Here is a 23,946-nt window from a genome sequence, read left to right as displayed (position 1 = left end):
AGGTACAGTAGAGCTGATGTAGATTTGGAGAATGGCAAACAAGCACAGTAAAGGAGTTGTATGGATTGGTGAGGCTATGTGGTTATTCTGTGGGAAAAGTGAGAATGGTGGAGCCGTGGCGATAATGTGCGAGAGCACGCAGAGGGTCGAGCCAAGAGGGTATAGTGTTCTAGCATAGGGAGCGGTGGAGGCATGGGGTTATGGTGTAGAAATAAAGAGTAGTGGAACCATGGGAGTAAAATGTTGTATCGGAGCACAGGGTTGTGGAGCTGTGGTGACTGTGCATGCGAGTTATGAGTGTGATGGAGCGGTTGTGATACACAGCAGTAGGAAGCGGTAAAGTAACACCAACTGTGGGGGATTTCCAAAGAATGGCCCTTGCTATACAAGAGATTAAGGGAGTGGTCTTCCTGTAAAGGGTATGGAAATGATTTTTGAAATAAGGAGCTGTCTATTGATAAACGTTAAGGAAGGCGATGTAGAAGTCATTCTTGACGATGAATAGTATTGAAACTGGAAGAGGAGTAGGGAGTGACGTAGGAGCAGTGGTTATGGAAAATATATAGCGAATGGCGGAGGGCTGCTGGCTATGGAATAGCTAAGGGGATGGTGAAGGAACACGGAGGAAGCATTGTGAATGCTGTAGGGGACTTTCTGTTGCGAGCTGTATAGAAAAGTGTAGAAGAGGCCTTGTAGCGGATCTGCTTTTGGAAGCATAGTACAGAACACTACTGAGACACTGCACAATAAGGAGTTCAATCAGGGAATTGTAACCGGCTACTCACCCATGAGGGTCTAAAGCCCCTGGGGTGGGGGGTCCGCAGATCTGTTTAGCCGAAGAGCCAGGTCTTAAGGGTCTTCCTGAAGGTTACATCAAATGGTGCAGGCGCAATGATTAGGAGCGTGTTATATGAAACCGAGTCACTGCAATGCCCAGGAACGTGTTTTGTGTAATGCTGTTGATGAACTGCTTAAGAGTGCACATATATGGAAGGGTGCAGATGAGCTGCTTAGGAAGAAGCACTCTTTATAGAACGTTGTAGGGGGCGGAGACTAGCAACATGCTGTATGGAACAGTGTAGGTGCACTGCCTCGGCAGGCACTGTATAGAACGGTTTTAATGGGTTTCCTAGGAAGGCACTGTATGGAATGGTGAGGGTGCACAGCCTAGAAAGGCACTGTACGGAATGGTGTAGGTGCACTGCCTATGGACACTTTCTGTGGAATGATATAGATGCATTGCCTAGGAAGGCACCGTAGGGAACAGTGTAGGTGCACTGCCTAGGAACGCTTTGTATGGAACTGTGTAGGTGCACTGTCTACAGAGGCACTGTACGGAATGGTGCTGGTGCACTGCCTAGGAAGGCACTGTATAGAACAGTGTAGGTGCACTGCCTTGGTAGGCACTTTATGTAATAGTGTAGGTGCACTGCTTAGGAACACAGTTTATGGAAAATTGTAGGTGCGCTGCCTAGGAAGGCACTGTAGAGAACAGTGTAGGTGTGCCGCCTAGGAACGGTTTGTATAGAATGGTGTAGGTGCACTGCCTAGGAACGCTTTGTATAGAATGGTGTAGGTGCACTGCCTAGGAAGGCACAGTATGGAATCATGTAGGAGCACTGCCTAGGAAGGCACTGTATGGAACAGTGTATGTAGGTGGACTGCCTAGGAAGGCACTGTATGGAACAGTGTATGTGCACTGCCTAGCAATGCACTGTATGGAACAGTGTTGGTGCGTTTCCAAGGAAGGCACTGTATGGAGAGGTGAGGATGCACTGCCTAGGGAGGTACAGCATGGAATGGTGTAGGTGCACTGCTTAGGAAGGCACCGTATGGAATGGTGTAGTAGGTGTACTGCTTAGGGAGGCACTGTATGGAACAGTGTGGGTGCACTGCCCAGGAAAGAACTGAATGGAACGGTTTCGGTGCATTTCCTAGGACGCCACTGTATGGAAAGGTGATCGTGCACTGCCTAAGAAGGTGATGCATGGAATGATGTAGGTCCAATAGACAGGCGCGCAATGTATGGAATGGAATGGAATGGTGTAGGTGTGCTACCTACGAATGCATAGATTGTGTACAGACCCAGGCTATGAAAACTGCGTGTTAGGGTGTGACAGTGGAGAAAACAAAGTGTAAAAACAATAGTAAATGTTTTGAGATCAAGTCCCGAAAAGAAAACCTACCAAGCAGATCCTCCCGATGCGGGAGAAGACGGTGGGGCTCTGGGGGGCGTCGGCTGACTTCTCCCGGAAGAAGAAGTAGAGCTTGTCGTCGTTCTTCTCGGCGCTGTCCGGGATGAGTTTGGCGTGCACAAAGGCCGGGTCTGAAAGCGAGGCCAAGAAAAGAGGGTCAGTCTCTGACGTGCAGCGGCGCATGCGTAGACAAAGACCAAGGGCTGGGAAACTTGTGCCCATCAACAACCGAGCATGGAGGCAGCAGGTGCAGGGCGCTTAGCCCTCCTAGAGCTACAACAGGCTCGTTAGCAGAGCTGTCTTCGCGCTGGGCACATAAAGTACTGCCTTCCGAACATCGATATTGTTATTCATCCAAACATCTGAGGCAGGACATAGTAAACAGAGTGACACGAAAAAGTTCGCAGCAATTACGACTCATTCAAAAACTCATCTGGAACTATAGGAAGAGTGGGCGTTTTCAACACTGGTACTGTGATCACCAAACAACCCAAGGTGTCACTTCTGATTAAAGCCAATGATATTTATTTATCAGTGCTTTGTATTTTTTTTATATAGAGGGAGAACCCAACCCGGATCGGTATCAGAGCGCTTTACAATAGACAGAACAGTTTGCATGCAAGGGGGTCGGTGATCGGGATTTAAAGATTAATAGAACATTCTAGAACTGACGTTTGTACTCTTCCCTGCAGCTTCAAAACAGTTACAAAGCGAGTGAGCCCTGCAAAGGTGAACTAGGAATTTAGGGCTAGACGTATGAATACATTGACTGGTTGCAAACCCTGTGATTTGGTAAATTGCAGTATTTATGCCAAGAAACTGTGCTTTAACGTACTCAAGATATTCGGTCACATATTACTGAATCGCTAAAAGGGTTTTGGAAACCATTTGGAATCGCTATTGGGAAGTGTTTTGTTTGCCTTTTCCAAATCGCGATTCCTTATGCCATATATTAATGTTTTGCAACCGAAATTCGGTTGCAAAATATTCATATTTTACAGACTACTGGAAGGTAGCAGTAACCCAAATTTGAAATTGTGAGGGGATCCCGAATTACCCCTTCCCCTTTGTAAATGGTCAAAATAAATTTTTAGGTGTAGGCAGTGGCCCAGGGGCCTACTGACTACCATAAAAAATGTTTTAAAAATGTTTATTTATTTAAGAATAATGGTTTCCTTAACCAGCTAAGTGCGGCGCACGTTCAGCGGACGTCGCGTGCACTACCTCGGTACTGCTGCGCACGTCCGCTGAACGTCGCGGCCCTGCCCGCGCAATAGAACGTTCCGCACCAGCGCGGAACGTTCAGCGCAGCGGAGGGGTTAAAGGAAAACAGCTCGCATTAAAAAAACATTGCTTTATTTCAAAGCAATCACAGATATGGTGGTCTTCTGACCCCTGTAGGCTACCATCACTGTGATAAAAGCGAATCGCTTTGGGTAGCGATTTTCAACCTACCTTATGTTATGTTTGCATAATACCACAGGATTTACAAAAAGTCTGTGCGCAAATTGCAACCACTTTTTGAGAATGCTATTTTAGTACATCTGACCTTTAGCACCTTTGGCTATTTACCAAACAGATTAATTTGTATTGATGCGGCCTGCTGAGAAGTAGCGGGCCGACTTATGCTTTTATCCTCATGCAATTGATAAAATAAGAGCTAATGACCTTGGTAATAGCAAGGCGTATGAATACCTGTAACTGTATAAGCGCAAGACTGTGGCTTGTCAACAAAATTCATTTCTAAGGTGATGCACTGGCAGAGAAAGTGGACTCCCGTACAAGTGTGGTGCGTATGTGAGATGTATAAGGGAACAACGCAGGTAAAAACATTGCATGCCTTTACAACACAGCTTTACCTAGCATTTTTAGCATTTTTTATCACACATATGCTTTTACCTTCCATGACATTATCATTCATTATTAGTCTAACTAAGATAAGTAGGGGAAGTTTATTTCTATATTTAATGTTGATCTTTTTGGGGGTGAGAAACCCAAATCCACATATGTACCTTAATGTGTGGTAATGGCATGCGTGGTAATGGCCTATATGTGGTAAAAACTTAAGTGGTAATAGATGCGTAGCACTGCGATGTACAAATCGCATTGTAAAAACAGTTTCCCGCGTTGTGTATACACTAACCCCCAGATGCATCAACAACCCATTTAGCGATTCCTTAATAGCGAAAAATACTGATTCGCTATTAAGGAATAGCAAAATGGAATGCATCAAGAAATCACCAAAAAAATAGCGATTTCTTAGAATTCCTTAATTGCGACTCGCAAATTGCGAGTCACAATTAAGGAATACCTCCCCATTCATTCCTATGGGCCTAGAGGCCCATAGGAATGAATGGGAAGACAATCTCAATTTGCGAATCGTAATTAGCGATTCGCAAATTGAGATTGCGATTTCAAGGGTGCAGGGGTGTCCAAAGGACACCCTGTTGCACCCCTGAAATTGATCTGTGCACATAATCAGCGCGGGGATGCCTCCGGGTCACCAGGCGCTCTATAAATCGCTAAATAAATAAATAAATAAATAAATAATGTTGCACACACACATGCCCTTAGGGCATGTGTGTGCGCAACATGAAACTTTGAAAAATGCACTTTAGTGCATTTTTCAAAGTTTTTGCAAATTACCATGAAGTTGTACTTCATGGTAATTTGCGTGCCCTATTAGCGAATTCGGTATTTTTAAAACTTTCATGCATTGCATTTAAGGAATCTCAATTTGAGATTTCTTAAATGCAAATAATCGCAATTTAGCGATTTCTGCATTTGGGATGATGCATCCCAAATGCAAAAATACCGGTCGCAAAGGGGCTGATTCTGAGAATCGGCCCCTTTGCAAGCGGATTTTTGTTTGATGCATCTAGCTGTAAGTTGTCTCTACAAAATGTTCATGTTGTAGTGAGGAACAAAGCACATCCGATTTCTTTCCTTTATAAAGCTCATCGTTTAAGGCTTAAACATCATAAATTGTGATTGGTAGAGGTCCCAGAATGCATAACAAAGGAATTTGTCAGAGATGCAACTGACTACACTGAGTTAACAACTTGAATTCAGCACAAATCACAAGATGGATGCCAGACCACTACTGCCCCAATTTCCCTACCAGTTATGAGTACAGAGGTCAGATGGGTCACTACGACACACCCTCCAGCTGAGTTTTCAAGGAAATAAATCTCTCCCAAAAAAGTAAGCATAGTTAGTTTCCCATGGGCTCCATGAAGTACATTACACACAAAATGTGTTACTCGCCCTCCCTACTGCCCGTTTATTGTTTCTCATGTGACCACCCGCAGGGGGCTCGGTGGAATGCAGGCCGCGAGGCCTGAGGGGGAAGCAGTCTCCAGCCCCACGCTGACAGGATTCTTCAAGGAACACATTTCACGCCTCTCCGCGGCTTAAACCCGATCTCCCCGGACTCCGTTAGCTCAGCTGTCGCTGGGACGTCCCCACAGCTGGGCGCGCTACCGGTCATGCACTTGCTGCACGCATTGCTCATCCGTCTTGGGATTAGAACGGGGGGCGACTGGGGGCGAGAGATAAGTGACCTAGATCAGTTATCAGAGATGACAAAGGTCTTCTTATACTTGCCCCCTTCTGGAAGTGAGAAGGGACCAGGCACCAGTCCAGCCACTAAACGCCCAGCCACCGAGACCCGCTCCCAGTAGTCGGCGCCAGTTCAAGAGCAAATCTAATATTTATCTAAACTTCTGTGAATGCAGAGGCGGCGGCAGTCAGCTATGCGGAGTGTGCCCAACGCTTGTGATGTGCCCTCGCACCTTATAAAGCCCTAACCTATCCGTTAATGTCAAGCGGTGCACGCTGCCGCTTGAGAGGCCTCGTTCGTTTGGTCTGAGCAGCAGAGCCGAGGTATTGCTTCTGTGAGGCAACATGGAGCCTGCCTCCCAACCTGGGTGGAGATAGCCCAACCTTGTAAATAAATCAAAACGCTTATTAACAAAGCCATTTTTAGGTCTGGCGTTGCCTGCACACCTTTTGGCTTTGCCAGTTCTTATTTTAATATAGTTTTGTAAACTTTTTTTGTTGAGGGAGTTGCCAGGTTCTCACCAGTATTAAAAAACAAAATATTGGCTAAAAGCAAAGATTTTTTTTGTCTCAAAAAACACACATTGCTATAGGAATCCCTGGCACTAAGCAGAACTACTTTGTGTGCAGATGTGCTCCTTGTGAAAGAACACAATGCCATCACACATACTGAAGTTAGCCAGTGTCTGGATTGGGCTAAACTACTGCCCCATGTTCTAGTAGGTGGAATACATGTGACTGACAGAACAAAAATAAAAAAACACATATCGATAAGGACGACTGGCTACAAGCCCCTAATAACTAAGAATATTTTACTAAGTATACTTCATATGTGTGTGTATATATATATATATATATATCCTTCCACAAACTTGGTCTGTAAAGTGGCACGCTCAAGGTCAGACCACCTTTCCAATTTTGATAGCCAAAGGAATTAGCAGCACTCCAGAGCTCACTTTGCTCTTTTATTTAATCAGCATAATGGTAATAACCAAATTCAAACGCCAGCCAATGCGTTTCAACCACTCTCATGTACACACAAAAGTGGTTGAAACACGTTGGCTGGTGTATTGCTATTAACAGTATGCTGCTTACATAAAAGGTCAAAAGGTACTCTCAAGTTCCACTAATTCTTTTAGATAAATAGATAGATAGATAGATAGATAGGACCATATTTCCATGGTAAAGCATTTTAATACTAGACTATATCTTTGGTGTAATTTGACGAATCTACATAAAATGTGCCCTAAAAAGTTTTATCGTGAGTCTTGTTAAGCATGTAAAGTTTCAGTGTAATCGGTCAAGCGGGAGACGAGAAAAAGTGGAGGTCAAAAAAAGTGCGTTTCCCATGTTAATTGCCAATAGAACTTTGAACACTACTACAGCCCGAACCGCTGGACGGAGTTACACCAAATTTGGCAGAAAGGTACATTTGGTTATGCATATCACACTTTCACTTATTTGGTGTAAATTCGTTGAGTTGTTGAAGAATTAAGGAAATCCTAATGTTATATCTGCTATCGAGGACTATTTCAGGACTAATATGAGTTGTGTAGAGATTTGAGGAGCTCTGATTGGCTGCCAACACTTTTACCAGGGAGTGTTGGCCGCCATCAGTCACTCACAGACCCACTTACTGACTAACACATCCACTCACAGAGCCACTCAGACTCACTCACCCACTCAGATTCACATACCTACTCACAGACCCACTCGGACTCAGGCACTCACTCACAGACCCACACACTCATGGAGGCACTGACAAACCCACTCAGACCCACTCACACCTACTCACAGACCAACCAAGATACTCAGTTAAACACTCATGCACCCACTCCGAGACACACGCAACCACTCACAGACCCACTAAGACACTCATGCACTTGCTCACAGACTGACACAGATGGAGACACCCACTCACTCACAGACCAGTTCAGATGCTCACCAAGACACTCATGCACCCACTCAGACACCCACAGACCAAATGAGACACTTATGCAGCCACTCTCCCATGCCAACTCAGACACTCACACACCCACTGAGACACTCATGCACTCACACACTCACTCTCAAAGGTTCTAGGGTACAGTTAGGAATTCAAATAAAAAAACATTAGAAATTCACTGAAAAAATAAATAAAGGTTACAAGGATGTTATATTTAGGCTCAGATTTCACTCATACAAAACCAGTTAAATTTTGCAGTTAAAGTTCCCTGAGCTAACTATAACGTACGACCCAGCAATATACTGCCTAATACCTCACATATAACATCACTCATGACATTGTCAGTGGCATCATTCATGACATCTCAAATGACAACACTGATGGCATTACTGATGACATCATCCACAGAACCGCTCACACATCCATTCACACCCCATAGAGCCTCTTATACTCCCACACAACCCTTCACATACCCATTCACAGACCCATACCAGTACTCCCACAATCATTCACTCAACCATAGAATCACTCACACAACAACTCTCTTATACGCCACTCACACACCCACTAACTCACTTACACAGCCACTAATGCACCCACTCACTTACAAATACAACCACACACACATCCAGTCATAGACACATACACACCCACTCATATACCATTACAGCCACTCACACACCCACTCAATCACCTATACAGAAACTCACAGAACTACTCACTAACTTATACAGGCACTGACACACCAACACACACACACCCATACAGTCACTCACACTGCCACTCACTCACCAATAAAGCAACTGACACACCCACTCACTTACCCATACAGCCACTGAGACAGCCACTCGATCACCCATACTACCATTCACACACCCACAGAACCAATTACATACCCATTCACACATCCATACAACCTCTCACACCACCACTCACTGACACTTACAGCCACTCACACAGACATTCACTCTCCAAAACAGCCACTCACCTATACACACACTCAAACAGCTGCTCCCTACCCATACTGCCACTCACACACTCACTCACATACCAATGTACCTATGCAGCCACTCCCACAGCCACTAACTCACCCATACAGCCACTCATACACCCATTCCCTATCCAAAACAGCCCTCACTCACCCATATAGCTACTCACATACCCATTAACATATCCATACAACTACTCACACAGCCACTCGGACATCCACTCACACACTGATACAGACAGCCACTCAGATGAGATATGTTAGAAATAGTATGACTTATTACTAGTACAGAAAGAATATTTTAACTCACGCTGTAGCTTGGTATATAGCTTTAAGCCTCAGAAAAGTTTACGAAACACAGTCACAGGATGATGGCATCAGTGATGTCATTTGAGATGTCATCAGTGATGTCACTGATCATGTCATGAGTGATGTAATATGGGCGGCCATAAGCAGTGCATTGGGGGGCCTAAATTTTAGTTAGCTCGGGTAATTCTAACTGTTGAATTTCACTGGTTTTGTATGAGTGAAATCTGAGCCTAACTATAACGTCCCTGTAACCTTTGTTTTTTTAGATATATATTTATTTTCTTGGCTAATGCAAGACCCACACACACACACACAATTGCATTCCAGAGCTATAGAAATCAGCCAATCAATGGCTACCCCCTCTGAATTAAGGCAAAAACTTTCAACACATTCCCCTTCCAACTGAACAACTGCACGAGTGGAACTTGGAGATCAAATACTTTTTACACTACCTACATCCACCAGATAATCCCACTGGATGACTGATTTCAACAAATATAAGAAGATTTGGCAGTAAATGGATGTGACTGCCAAAGTACGATCACATTTGACTTGTAGATGAAGTGAGAGGGCAACATTTATTCCAAACATTTTTTCTTGCTGCTATCACATTCTGGTTGAAAGTTTCGAGTGGGTCATCTAATATTTGCCGACCAAAAAATAGAATAGACAGTCTGTAGGAAATGGAGAAACTAAATTCCCAGCAGTGCCACTATCCATGCGGCTCTTACCATTTAACCAGCGGGAGTTGTACTGGTCTGTCCTCATGGCCGTCTGCTTGCCCATTGTGCGGAATATGGCGGCGTCCGTACCCATGAAATCAATGTACACCCCAGCGTACAGCTCCTCATCTGAGGAAAGAGGAGACAAGTCGAAATTAGACGACCACAGAGGCAGACTACAACCATCAACAGAGGGAAACAAAATAAAGTGCTTTAAGTCTAACTACCAGAATCCACAACGAATTACTGATCACAAACAGGGTGAATTCACACAGCAATTGAATTTTTTGGTGATTACATACATGCGAGTTTTGAACCAAATTATGATGGAGATGCACGGTTAAGCTGCATGCAAAAACCCGATATACATGTACTAATAATTGTAATATTCTGCACGTCACCACTGAGGTTCAGTGTGTCAGTTCTGGTGCTAAAAATTGAAATAGGAAGTGCTGGGTGATGGATACCCATACTTGAATAAAATGCTGTATGTCTAGATTGAGGTGCATTGCCAAAGAAGTGTGCAGGTTCAATACAGAAATAAGAGGATACTACTACATCTCAGGACCATGGTTGTTGACAGAGCGGTGACAGTTTTCAGCACAAGGTACTTATGCTTGGGAGGGGGATGTACTGATGGAGTTGCATGTGGTCCCCGTGTTAAAACAGCGAATGCAGAGCTCTGTGGCATCTATGCCTCCACAGTGCAGCTGCTCCTTGTTAATTATACTGTCTGGTGTCACATCATGTAAAGGGACACGCATACGCCTTCGGAAGGTACCAGAGATGGCCTGCGCCTAACCCGACTTTAGCTGGATTAGTGCTAAGTGAGTGCTCTTTGCACGGTGGTGGGATGGAGTTGAAGGCGTTACAGGAGACAGCTGCAGCTGTTTTAGAGACCACAAGACTCCCCCCTCCCCGCTCCCCAATTGAAGGCTCTAATCTCGGTATACAGTGCTATTGTTTCCACTTTCCCATCCTTGGGTCTCCCACTTGGTAACTTTAGCCAAACCCTGTCCACCACTTGCTTCCCTGTTCCTCCTCATTAGCACCGTGTAGTTTGGAGCCCTTCCTACAGAAACTGCCATGTAACAAGGGATGTTTTTACCACTGCACCGGAGACTACACATCAAAGGAGCCACTCTCTTGCAAGATATAGCCCTAGGTTTAAGCAAGTTAGTAGAACTATTTTAGGTAGACCTCGTTACATTTCCATTCATTTTTCACATATACAAAGGGTGGCTTCAGGGAAAGTAGACACATAAAAAAAAAATCTACAACTCCAAAACACAGTTCCTGGTCTTTAACCAACCCATTTGATAGCCAGATGCCATGTTTCAGACAGCCTATCTAGCTTTTGGGACACAGATCTAATTTCATTGGCAGAACTGAAATAAAATATTTCAAAACTACAACGAAAATAATTTTCTAAATAATAAAGCAGCATTGTTCTAAATTCAAAATCAAAATCTCTGGAAAATCATAATTCTGAACATTTACAATTCAGGAAAACAGTATTGAAATTAAAGGATTGGATTGCTGCTACAGGAGATTAAGGAGGTGGTTTGGCAGAGATGCAAATGACCCACTTCAACCAGTCCAGTACAAGGTCAAAGGCAAGGTGTACCTGCAGGTATGTACATGTTCGCTCTACCGGTCACATGCTGAGGAGCTGAAGGTCAGCACTCAAGTGCATGAGAATCAGAAGAGCTTCAGGACTAGACACGCAAGACGTGCCAAATGTCAGGATTGAGGATCTTTAGGAGGACTGGGAGAATATCACAGTAGCAGGCTTGCTTCCCTACGTATTAGTACCGGGATGTATTAGCAAAGCTGCATTGTGCTATCATAAAAATTGTTTCAGTTAAGAAAAAGGAATAAGGTAAATTTACTGATCTACATTGAGTTAAAATGGTCTGCAACGTGGTTGCAAAATTGCAGTACACATGAAGTAGTTCAACAGATTACAAATTTGCATGGGGACGCTGCCGAACTCTATGAGCCTGATTCAGGTGTTGGCGGATAGGTTACTCCGTCACAATAGTGACAGATATCCCGTCCACTGAAATATAAATCCCATTATAACCTAAGGGATTTATATTTCGGCGGACGGGATATTCATCACCATTGTGATTGAGTAGCCTGTTAACCAAGATCTAAATCAGGCCCTTTGTTTTGATAGAGCTTGATAAATATCAGATGAGCCATACCATATCACCAACAACGCTACATCGAAACACTTTTGCCCAGTATCAAGAAATCAACATTTCTTGTATGCCTTATTCAAGCACAAATGCTGTGTAAACACAGGTTTCAGAAAGCTCAACTTGCTTGTGCTAGAAGCAATAATCTCCCTCTCAAACAGAGAAACTTTTTTATTTCAGTCCAGCTGCAAATACAAAGTCCCTTCTAAGTAACCTTTCCTTGATGGATGGGGCACTGGAATGCAATGCTGGCACTGGAGAGTGTGCGGGAAGCACCGCCAATGTCCCAGATTAGCACATGGCATCTCAACTGGCGCTGAAAGGGCCCTTCTCTCAACACTGGTCTAATCCGTGTGTAATACAGTCTTCTGAAGCAGCCCTGCAATATGAGCACAACGGTCTCTGCCCTCTTGCTCTGCTAAATGAACAAACTTCATGCTCATTTCATTTATTGAAGAAAAATGCCACAGAAGCATCAACGGGGCTCTAGGCTACTTCTATTGCTTATCCTACAGAAGCTGTGCATGGCTCTGGGCAGTGACGTGCTGAATGGTAGTGGGAGAGGGATGCAAGGCCTGCTGCCAATAATCTATTCCCTTGCTCTTGAATTTGTTTATGCAATTATGCTCAACTGAAGAGCTGGGCTATCATGGGTAATCCTCTAGATCATAAAATTGTTCAGATGAAACTAAATCAGGGAATGCTATGCTGAGAATGTTCATGGGAAAAGAAACACTTCAAATGGAAGGACCAATCAGTTGGTTCTGCCTATTTTTTTGGTGCCCAATTGTATCTTCCACAGACCGGGTGCAGAGTTTGCAGAGGAAACAAGAACTGGGAAGCTCTTTATTTAAAATGTTACCACTGTGACTGTAAGAAGACTGATCTTCTATTGTTTTGTGGGGGAAAAAAATTGTGATTAAATGAATTGTAGATTGATGCAGACAGATTGGTGTGTCCATCCTAATTATAAAGAAATATTGGCCTTTAATTTAATTGAGAAAGCAAGCCCCGGGTGTCAGAAGAGCCCTGTTCAAAATAATAATTGCACTGTTATAAAAGTTTAAGGACATTTGGAGGCACATTTCCTCATTATTAGCTGCAAGTGGAACATACTTTAAAGCTCATAGTGACTTCTTAGAAAAATAATAACGCCCTGACAAACAACAAACCATGGTATATATAACTGAAAATGAAGCCAACATAAGCCTAAAATCTGAAGCATTTGAGCCATGGCAAGGACTCCTTTTCTGATTGCTGGTACACCTCATTCCTGATCTGTATCATAATATTAAACTGCATTATTCCACAAAACCTCATTATTTACCACTGAGAAAACAGTAAAGTTCACAATTAGCTTTGGTAAGTCCCTGCACAGTGCTCAAGATTTGGTGTCAACATGAAATGGAATGAAAAAGCATTTATAAAGCACATAGCTTGATGGAGCAAACTGAGGACGATGGCGGAGGCGGCGTGTGAAGGGGACTAGAATTTTCGGATCGTTCGAGAAGCATCTGCATTCCAAAGATACATCGTACTATGGTGACGATTGTGACATCCACACTGCAACTATTAAAAAAACACTTAAAAATGTGGCGTCCCCTCCACACCTTTAATGAAGAACAAGCCAAATTTAGAGACTGCGAATAGCCGTTCTCTGCCTCGTTCTGCCCTCTTGTATACCTTACAGCATACAGCTGCCCTAACTATTCTAATAAAAAGTAATATAAATCTGGTTCCACGGATTTCGGCAAACCTCCAGATCGTGTGACAGGGTGTTGTAATCCCGTAGGAGTACCTCTACATATACTATCGTTTCTTAGAAAGATTCGCATTCCAGATTTAGAGATCCTATATCGCACTGTATCTGACTGGTCCTGAAGAAGGTGGTCCGTACTCCTGTCTTTTCCACCGAAATGCGTCGACCTTCTCCCTCCTTTTAAATCTTATGACTTTGGTCATCAATTGGACACCAGATTCAACGCTATAGGATACATTTTTTGTTGTTTTTGTGATGGGATGGATGTTTAAGAAGTATGTATGTGTAGTGTGTGTGTGGCTCTTTACCTGGTTGTACACATTTAATTGATCCTGTGTTTTATATGAATTTGAATAACTAAGGATATATATTCATAGCTTCGTTGTGTTGAAAAATATTTTTTCCGAAGCTTTCTTGTAGAATGTATATATTTTTATAAGTGTCGCATTTGAAAATTATGATAAAAGGATAAAAAAAGACCTTTTTACTGAAAAATGAAATAAAATGAGAAAAAAATCACATTCTGTGTAGACATTGTTGGTGTATGCCCTGTGTTTGAGAGTTAACTCCCATGATAAAAGTATTTATAGGTCAAGAGGGAGCTTTTTCAGTTGTCTTGGTTTTTTCTCCCCTCTACTCCCTGACCTGAAAGTAACTCCCAGAGGGGGTCCCCCTTTTTGTACTATAAAGCACATAGCTACCCTGAGGTATCCCAGAGCTGATGTCAGACGCTGACAAAGAGAGCCAATGATCAAGTCGAATTTTGGAAAAAACAGGTTTTGAGGAGTTTCCAGAAGGGCATCAAGTTGGACTTCCCCCGACATTGCCAGAACATGCTTCTAAAGCAGACACTCAAATCTAAATCTTAAACAGCTATGCACCAAAATTATAATCTTATGGAAAACTACTCAGCAACAACTGTACAAATCGAAAAACAAAACATGCTTTACACACAATATTTTTGGTAAACCAAAAAGGGAATAATTATTCAAAAAACAATAACACCCAAAAACTTAAACAGCAAAACCTTGTAAAAAATAAAATCATTGGCAGAACTGAAATAAAATATTTCAAAACTACAACGAAAATAATTTTCTGAATAATAAAGCAGAATATTTCTAAATACAAAATCAAAATCTCTGGAAAATCATAATTCGGAACATTTACAATTTAGGAAAACAGTATTGAAATTAAAGGAGATATGTGTAGAAATCCAAACATGAATATGGGCAAAATGAATGGAAAACCAGTGCAAAATATTTCAAAGCAGAGTGAAATCTTTGGAAAGCAAAATAGATACACGTTTGGAAAACCAAGATACTTTAATAAACCTAAACAGAACATAAAAAGAAACGCCTGTAGTAAAATCTCAAATTACTGAAAATTAAAAGAGAAATCCAACTAAGTTTTTAGAAAACGATCAAGAAAACCTTTTCAAAAACAAAAAAAATCTTAAAACCCTCTAATACTCATATGAAAAGCTATAACACAGATCTTTTCAAAATGAGAATGGAGAGCTTTTGTTTGGCTTAAGAGCAAACTTTGATGAAACCAAGACAAGCATTTTGCCAACAAGATTAGCAAAACCCTGTGAATGTAAAATATTTCAAAAGAAAAAAAAACATGCAAAACTATAAAAGGGCAGCTTTTCAACCTAAACTGAAAACCATTTGTAAACTGTTAGCCTCCTAAAACTACAATAGACATGCAAAACTAAAAAGCAAATTCATTTTAATACAAAGCAAACCTTTCAAAAATCCAATGTACGTGCATTGAAAACTTTAAATCAAAACTGAAGCCAAGCCCTTAGGAAAAGTTTTACAGAAATCCCCTTCGCTGCTTCTGACGGCCAACGGCCGTCGCGCGCACTACCTCCATAGTGCTGCGCACGTCCGTTGGCTGTTGCGGCCCCACCCACTACGATAAACCACCGCACCGCAGCGGAATTGCTGCAGCGGTTAAGCGGATATGCATGTTGTAACCAAAAAATAAACAAACATTTGCGATACTAAAATGAAACATTTTTGTAAAACTAAATTACAAAAACGTCTACAGAGCTAAAATAATTTCTGTAATTAAAATAACTTTTTAAAATGTATCCCACATCTATTTACAGAAAAAGAAATGTTTAAAATCAAAAAAGGAAATCCTTTACAATCCAAATTTCAAATCCAAGAAGGTAAATGTTTATAAAATCTGCTATTTTAACCCACAGGTGGCAAAGCGCATCTGTACACTTCTGTATCAGACACTTTATCCACTATTTAGAGGGATACTTCATTTGACATTTGTAAATCATGCCGACATATGTATACACCATAAGGTCATACTGTGTACACTAATTTTTCATGCATATATGTATACATCTAGGTATCCATCAAGTGGTTAAAATGTAGATATTTACTAAATTAAAAATCAAGTTACATAAAATGTAGATGACCCTTTGTAATGAATTTTTAACCTACATTAAAGAAAAAAACAATCCTTGATATGAACAATGTTACTTACCTTTTGTAATGCTTTATCTGGTGGATACAGTATCTACTTGTGGATTTCTCACCTTTGAATATTCCACTGCCGCAGCATTCCATGTACATTTTTCTTCACATCTCTCCTACGTTGATGCGGACATCATAATGCCCATGGCTCCGCACGTGGCTCCCTGCGACGTCATTGGAGCCATAAGAGTCCTCGTCGGTGTGCTGACGTAGGTTTCCACCCATTTTTTCCGTGCCTTCGAGGCAAACGGATGAAACCAACATCACGAATGAAACAGCATGTTGCAAACTTGAATATAAAGATATATAAGATATATATGATATATATATATATATATATATATATACATATATATATACACAAATATGTATATGAGATGTGAAATACATACGTAATATACAAATAGATTTCTTTTTGGTATATGCAGACAAGCAAAGGGGAGGCAGGGGAATCCACAAGTAGATACTGTATGCACCAGAAAAAGCATTACCAAAGGTGGGTAATTTGTTCTTCTGATGGATACATCTACCTGTGGATTCCTCAACTTTTGAATAGAATCCCCAAGCAGTCCCGCACTCAGAGGTGGGTGCTTGTCTGCATATACCAAAGAATCCTGTAGAACAGAGCAAGCAAAGTGACCGTCCCTACTCACTCACTCACAGACGTTAACTAGAGGGACACCGGTAGCTAAATCAGAAGTAGAAGTAGAAGACTTAGCTCTGTTGGTTCTTTGTAAGCCATGGTGTAGCAGATCTTTATGCAAAGGATGATCCATCTGGATAATGTTCTTTTATGCACAGCCTTTCCTTTCATCTTGCCCACATAACCAACAAACAGCTGATCATCCAGCCAGAAATCATGTGTCCTGTCCATGTAAAAGCTAACAGCCCATTTAGGGTCCAGTCGATGAAGCCTTTTCTCCTCTTTGGATGGATGTGGACAAGGATGGAAAGTAGGAAGGGTGACAGGCTGGCCCAAGTGGAACGGAGTAACCACCTATGGCAGAAAAGCAGCCCTGTATTCTCAAAACCAACGTATCCACATAGGCTTAACACTAAGGGCCTGCAACTCACTAAACAGACGTTATAACCACTATAAAGATTGCCTTAAAAGTAAACAGTCTTAAAGGACAACTAAGTAAAGGTTCAAATGGAGAACACATAAGGTAAGTTAGTACCAAATTAAGATCCAACTGAGGCATGATGAACGTAGTGGGAGGGTATTTGTTAATAAGTCCCTTAATAAAGCTTAACACTATGGGAGACTTAAACAGAGAAGGTTGGTCGGGTAAACCAAGGAATGCTGAAAGTGCAGACAAATAGCCCACGACTGTTGCAACTGCATATCTAAAGAAAGAGCAAATTGTAAAGTAGTGGACAAATGGGCCTGTAAGGGGTCTTTAGAATTCTCACTACACCACTTTACAAACTTAGCCCATCTGCTAGCATAAACTGACTTGGTGGAGTGTCTTCTGGTCAATAAAATAGCATCCACCACATCTGGTGGGAGAGAGAAAGAAATCAGGTTGCACCGTTCAATCTCCAGGCATGAAGGTGCAGACTCTGGAGGTGGGAGGGGTGAAAACCCTGCCCCTGCGACTGCGATTTGAGGTTTGCCCTGTGAGGGAGATGGAGCAGAGGGCAAAGTGAGAGGTGAAGAAAGTCTGTATACCACACTCTTCTTGGCCAATCCAGGGGGATCAATATGACTTGGGCTCAGTCGTAGAGAATCATTCTCAGAACCCGAGGAATCAAGGGTATGAGAGGCAAAGTGTAAAGAAGCTGAGCCCCAATCTTACTGAAACGTGTCCCTCAGTGCTCTCCGTATCGGATACTGAAGATTGCAGATGACGGGCAGTGCATGTTCATGTCAGTGGCAAACAGGTCCAACTGAGGAAATCCCCACATCTTGAAAATGTGATGGACCACCTTTGGATGAAAACCATCTCTTCTTTGCACCACTGGGAGATGAAAACCATCTCTTTTTTGTATCATTGAGAAATCAAATGTATCAATAATTTGTGTATCTTGCACACTTGTCTAAAGAATTTTTTTAATGTTTTTTTAAATTAATTTAGAACAAAAATGTCAATGAATGCTTTCATGATAATTTTATCAAATTAATTAAACCAATCCTTCAGTGCTATCTCAGTGCCGAGTTACTTTTTCTATTCTGACATTGCCAGATTCTGTATTTTGCCTGGGTGTGTTTATTTGTCATAAACCACCTTTGGATGAAGACGCCACTCGTGATAAGCCGAGTATAGCCGACAGAGACTGTCCGCACGCATATTCAGCACCACGGCCAGATCTGCAATTACACAAATCAGATTGCCCTGAGCCCAGGACCAGAGTCGCAGAGCCTCTCTGCAGAGACGATACAACCCTGCTCTTCCCAGTTTGTTGATGTACCACATCACAGTAGTGTTGTCCGTCAGGACCAAAAATGACTGATCGCGAAGGGAGGGAAGAAAGGCCTTGAGAGCCAAAAGCATGATGCACTGCAGTGTCTTTGGAGATTCTGACCACCTCCCTGAGATCCCCATTGTGTTGAAACTACTGCCTGTGGCGGCACCACTGGAGTGCCCTCATGCGCCAGTATGCAGGAAGTGAACAGACCGAGCAGGCACAAAACCTTCAGGACTAGAACAGCCGCTCCATCCTGAAACTTTGGGATCATAGCTTGGATGTCTAGAATCCTCTGAGGAGGCCTGATAGCACGACTCACAGTAGTATCCAGTACTGTTCCTATGACCAGGTTGCGCGAGAGAGCACCAGGTGAGATTTGGGTGGATTTATCGAAAAACCCAAGGCAAAGAACAGTCTAGTTGTTATTTGCAGAAGATGAGGCACCATCTCCGGCAACATTGCCTTGATCAGCCAGTCGTCCTGATAGGGGAAAACAGGAATCCCAGACCTTAGAAGCTCTGCCATCGCCTTCGTGAAGAGCCGTGGCGCGGATGTAAGACCAAATGGAAGGACCGCAAACTGATAATGTTGAGACCCCACCGTAAAACGGAGATCCTTCCGATGCGACTTCAGGATGGGAATGTGAAAATAAAAATCCTGCAAAATAGATAGACACCGTCCTGTCTTACTGCTGCAGCACCAGAAGACCCTGAGCTAGGGTCAGTATCATGAACTTCTCCTGCTTAAGGTAAAAATTCAAGATCCGGACTAGGATCAGCCTCAATCGCTTGACCTTTTTTGGGATCAGGAAATACCAGGAGTAGCATCCCTGACCCCTTTCTTGCTCCGGAACATCCTCTATCGCAAGGACAGGACCTCTTGTTCTAGAAACAAAAGATGTTCCTCCAAACACCAGCACTGGCGAGTAGGGAAAGGAGGTGGAAACTCCCCAAAAGGCAGGGCATACCCATTTAAAACCCAAAGATCTGACGTAACAGACTTCCAACCTTGTAGAAAATGGTACACCTGACCTCCCATGGGTCCAACATGCTCTAAGATGGAGGATCTAGAGCAGCTTCCCTGCGGAGCCAGTTGGGGGGACAGGAGAGGAAGAGGAGGAGGAGTAAACTTGTTGGTGAGCAGCACCTCTACCCTGCCCTCTGTATGTTCTGTACAGAGGGTTTGTCTGTTGTTGCTGCTTCTGGAAAAAAGGGAAGGGACGTCAGCACGCCGACGAGGTCTCTTTATGGCTCTGACGACGTAACGCGGAGTTGGGAGCGGAGTCATGCCATTGTGACGTGCTCTTCAACATGGGAGAACTATGAAAACAGTTTCTGTGGAATGCTACGCAAGGGGTACTGCAAAAGTTGAGGAATTCACAGGAAGCTGTATCCATCAGAAATACTGAGGATGATCCCTGAAAGAACACTTGAAGCGAATATATTCTAATGGCACTACTAGCCAGAATGGTAATATAAAGAGTTCACTGCAATGCGAAAACTACATAAAGGAATATGCTCTTCTCCAAGGAAGAAAAACATTATGAAAGGTGTCAAGAAGCATGCATTGGCAAGGCATTCTGTAAAGCTTACAAAACAGAAACATTTTGCTACAACTAGAAAGCAAAGTAAGAATTGAATCTAGAATTAAAGGAAGAAGCAAACTTCATAACAAAGCTAGTCTTTGAATATAAAATGACACCATAGAGGACTTTGAGAATCAAACCCTAGAGACCCATTCCCTGCTAGTCAAATTCTGAAGCTTTACCCTAATTTAGGTATTTAACCCGTCTTTTATATTAAATCATAAACAAGCCTATGGTCGTTTTTCACAGGAATAAAACTGTTCCTTTGCTTTTACTGGTTGCGTGCAAAATTCCTATATTTCTGCCTATTTCCCATATCATTATCCAGCACCACGGCCCACAGAAAATACCCACTTCCAGTTTAAAGACTACCACACCCAATAGGATCCTCTCAGCTTACAAGACCCCCGGGAATTGGACACAGTAGACTAGGAAGTGACGGCTCTGGTGGACGTGGCACCATAAGTCTTTCAAGAGGCATTCTGAAATGCTCATTTATTTTGTTTATTACTAGACAGTCACAAAGAGCATAGACATTAACTTTGTGCCTGTTTAATAGGACTGGACCTTAGCCTGACCTCATTCAACCCAACCAATATCTCCCTATTGATAAGAAAGGAATGTGCTGAGGCTTAGAGTGCCATGACTGTTGCGATTTCTGCATACAAGAGACAACATTAAGACAGAAGCAGGGCAAGTGCCACAGCAATTTAATAGATCCATTGAGGAAAGATGCACTTGACAAAACAGTTTTCACAATCAAATATATCCCAGGTACTGAAAAGTAGAGCAGAAATCCAAAGGATGCTAAAAGTCATCATCATTGTGAGACTCCCATTACTGGCTGTATTCCTGTAGCTGGAATACTCCGAAACAAATCCCTAGCCAAGCTATTGTGAAACAGCAACTGAAAACAATCTCAAGTGAAGCAAACACATGAGAACATAAATGCACCATATGACCCCCCCCCCCATCCCCCCGATAAGGGCACTTAGAAATTAGACTCTAATATCCAAATATAGATAGATGAGCAATCTACGAGTGAAGCACCACGTCTAATCATACATACATCAAAAACAATCTATAGTGAAGCAGAGCAAAATGCCACAAAATAATCTAATTACATAACAAGCATGATGTCCAACTGCAAAGAAGCCACAGCAGAAATAATAACCCTAACATCCACAGCTAGACGTGTACAAAGAGCACAATTGCACATAAGATCATCCACATTGAATAAGTCTAAAAAAAAAGCTCTAGTAAAGTACAAAGACGAAAGTAAATGGCCAAAAATACCCACAGCATAGGGGACAACAAAACCAGAAAGGTAAGCAACACCTAAGTCACAGATCCAAAGCTCTAGCTAAAGCAGACATCAAACACAAATCCCCGAAAACAACCATTATTTAAGAAAACACATCATGAACGCAAATGTGGAGGACTTAATCTGCTTAAGCTCAAGTTAAATGCGAAGCTTGTGGCAATTTATAACATAAATGAGGTCCACTGAAAACTGCACAGGGAATGGAATCTATTGTTTCCCCCACAATCCCTTGATTGGGATGAAACAGAAAAACATGTAACATTTCCGGATGGGTGTTATTGAACAAAGGATCTCTGAATGAATGTCTCTAAAATGAATGTCATCTAAATTATGATATCGTCTTGATCCCAGTCTCTACAGATCTTTTCCATGCTCAAAAGGGACATTAAGCCAAGCATAGGCCCAGAATCTGAAAAAAGGTTAGGGTGTTAACACTTACGGATGAGGGCTGACACGCTGTCCAGTTTGGGGTCATAAGAGCATTTTCCTTTGCCAGATTCCAACCGATCTGGCTCCAAGTAGAAGATATATTCCTGTAGTGGGAGGAAAAACAGATGCATAGCATGAGCAAATATCAATGTCAATTTGAGTCACTAACGTTACCCAGCAAAAGGAGTAGTTGCAGCCCTACAACCGCACTGCCACAAGCCTGTTAGTGCGTCCATTCAATGTCCACAGGATAAAGCCCTCAAAGTCAGACAGAAAGGCAAAATGGTCTGTGGATTGTAAGATGGTTCTGAAAAGCAAAATAGAGGCTAAACGCATCTTCAGAAACACCCAAAATATGAAGGTATTGGAGTTAGCCAACATTGATGAACAACACGTTCGGGTACTGGCAAGTTACAAAACACCTTAGCGAAAGAAAATTAAATTTCAGTTACTCTGTAAATCACTGGGCAGAGCAGGCAGTGTTGCACTTAAGAACATTCTTACTGTTTTAACTTCAGAAAACACAAAATCCCATGTAATCTAAAATCATATTTAGGTTGCAATGTTTAAATAGACTCTCCAGTTTTATTGTTCAACCTAACTATTACATTCCTCAGTTACAGCTTAGCTTTTGTACATCAGATCAATATGCCGTTATCATTTTTTGCACTAACTAGCCTTTTTTCAAATTCAGATTGCCAAACGAAATCCTTCTATAAACTGAACGTAATATTCCCTGTTTCCTGGAAAGATGATAGAAGTGGTGCGGAATCCGATAATTACAAGTCCACATCCGGCCTGTAGTACACAAATTTGCTCAGTCTGCGTTTCTCCAAAGAAAAAATGGATGGGGGGGGGCGGGGCAGAGGAAGAGGAAGAATATTTCTAAACTGTTCAGGACAAAAATCTCAATTTCCATGGGAGTCTTAACAGGAGATTTCATGCTCCAATCACATCAAGTAGAACTTCTAGGTGTAGATTAAATACTAAAAAAGAATTGCACTACTACTGAAGGTGGGAATTGCAGGTAAGGCTTAGGAAGAAGCTAGTTGGCCCAGTCTCAGAAGAATGACCTTGTTTCTTGAGTATTTCAGTGGAAAGAGGTTTAAAGGAGAATATTGGAGCAACAAAAGCATGTACCTTTGTATTGGAGGAGCACGTCTGCTCCTGGTTAGCTGAATACGTCAGGCAAAATCCACCACTCACAACATCATAACCCTCTGGCCCATTCACTTTATTAACATCAACTGTCACGTTTGCTTTATGTAGGTTTGCCAAGCCCGATGTCCGTGTCAGCGCAGTTGTCAGACACGTTGAACATTGTTAAATAGGATTCTCCAGTGATGTGTAATATAGACAGCCTGTTCATATCTACAATCCTACCAAGGTGCAGCACAGCATTTGTTGTGCTCTTCATCTGCATGGATTCTTAAGCAAGTTGGATCACGCTGAAGATTCAATCCAATGCGGTGATCCATCTATTTTAAGAGAATGACCTTGTTGAAGTCTATGCAATGAAACCAGAGGGTCGGGGGACAGGGATCACGGTCCGGTTTCACTCACAGCATGTAGTGACAGCTGAGTAAAGAAATTGGTCACACTGAAAGATGACTAGAGGAAACTTAGCCTTGATCGATGAGAAAACTCTGGACAAACTCAGTAATTGATCCAGGGATCATTTCACAAACTAAGGAGCTGAGGTGACTAAAATGCCTTTTACTCTGCCTGATAAGTAAGGCAGGAGTGTAGGCAAAAAAAATAATTGTTGACCAATTTGTGAGGGCTGTTGATGCATAAATATAGCCACTGCTGCGGAGACAGTTCATTCTTCGTCATCTATAATGTACAAATAAAGACCCAATGGGATTAAGCATATTCAGGTATAGCAGCCATTGTTGCACTGCCCAATTACGTAAATAAGCATTAGTTTGGATCCCGCAACATACAAAGTGAACACAGGTGCTTACTTAACATACGTATCAGATTAACTGAAAACCAGCATGTTTTCAACCTGCACC

At 42.3% G+C, this 23,946-nt stretch overlaps 1 protein-coding gene across 2 annotated transcripts in view; it reads right to left on the bottom strand.

Annotated features, from left to right (window-relative positions):
* The window catches only part of SEMA3F (semaphorin 3F), a 329,656-nt gene that overhangs the window by 62,851 nt on the left and 242,859 nt on the right, over window positions 1–23,946 (bottom strand). For both annotated transcript variants that reach the window (XM_078661253.1, XM_078661252.1), the window contains 3 exons: window positions 21,939–22,032; window positions 9,730–9,849; window positions 2,187–2,326 (listed from right to left, as the gene is read on the bottom strand). In XM_078661253.1, the coding sequence (XP_078517379.1) occupies window positions 2,187–2,326; window positions 9,730–9,849; window positions 21,939–22,032 (354 nt within the window). The remainder of the gene's footprint in view (window positions 1–2,186; window positions 2,327–9,729; window positions 9,850–21,938; window positions 22,033–23,946) is intronic.

Source organism: Lissotriton helveticus, chromosome 9 (genome assembly GCF_964261635.1).
Source record: "Lissotriton helveticus chromosome 9, aLisHel1.1, whole genome shotgun sequence".
Lineage (NCBI taxonomy): Eukaryota > Metazoa > Chordata > Amphibia > Caudata > Salamandridae > Lissotriton > Lissotriton helveticus.
The sequence above is the reverse complement of the archived record's forward strand: the minus strand, read 5'-3'. Positions and strand labels throughout refer to the sequence as shown.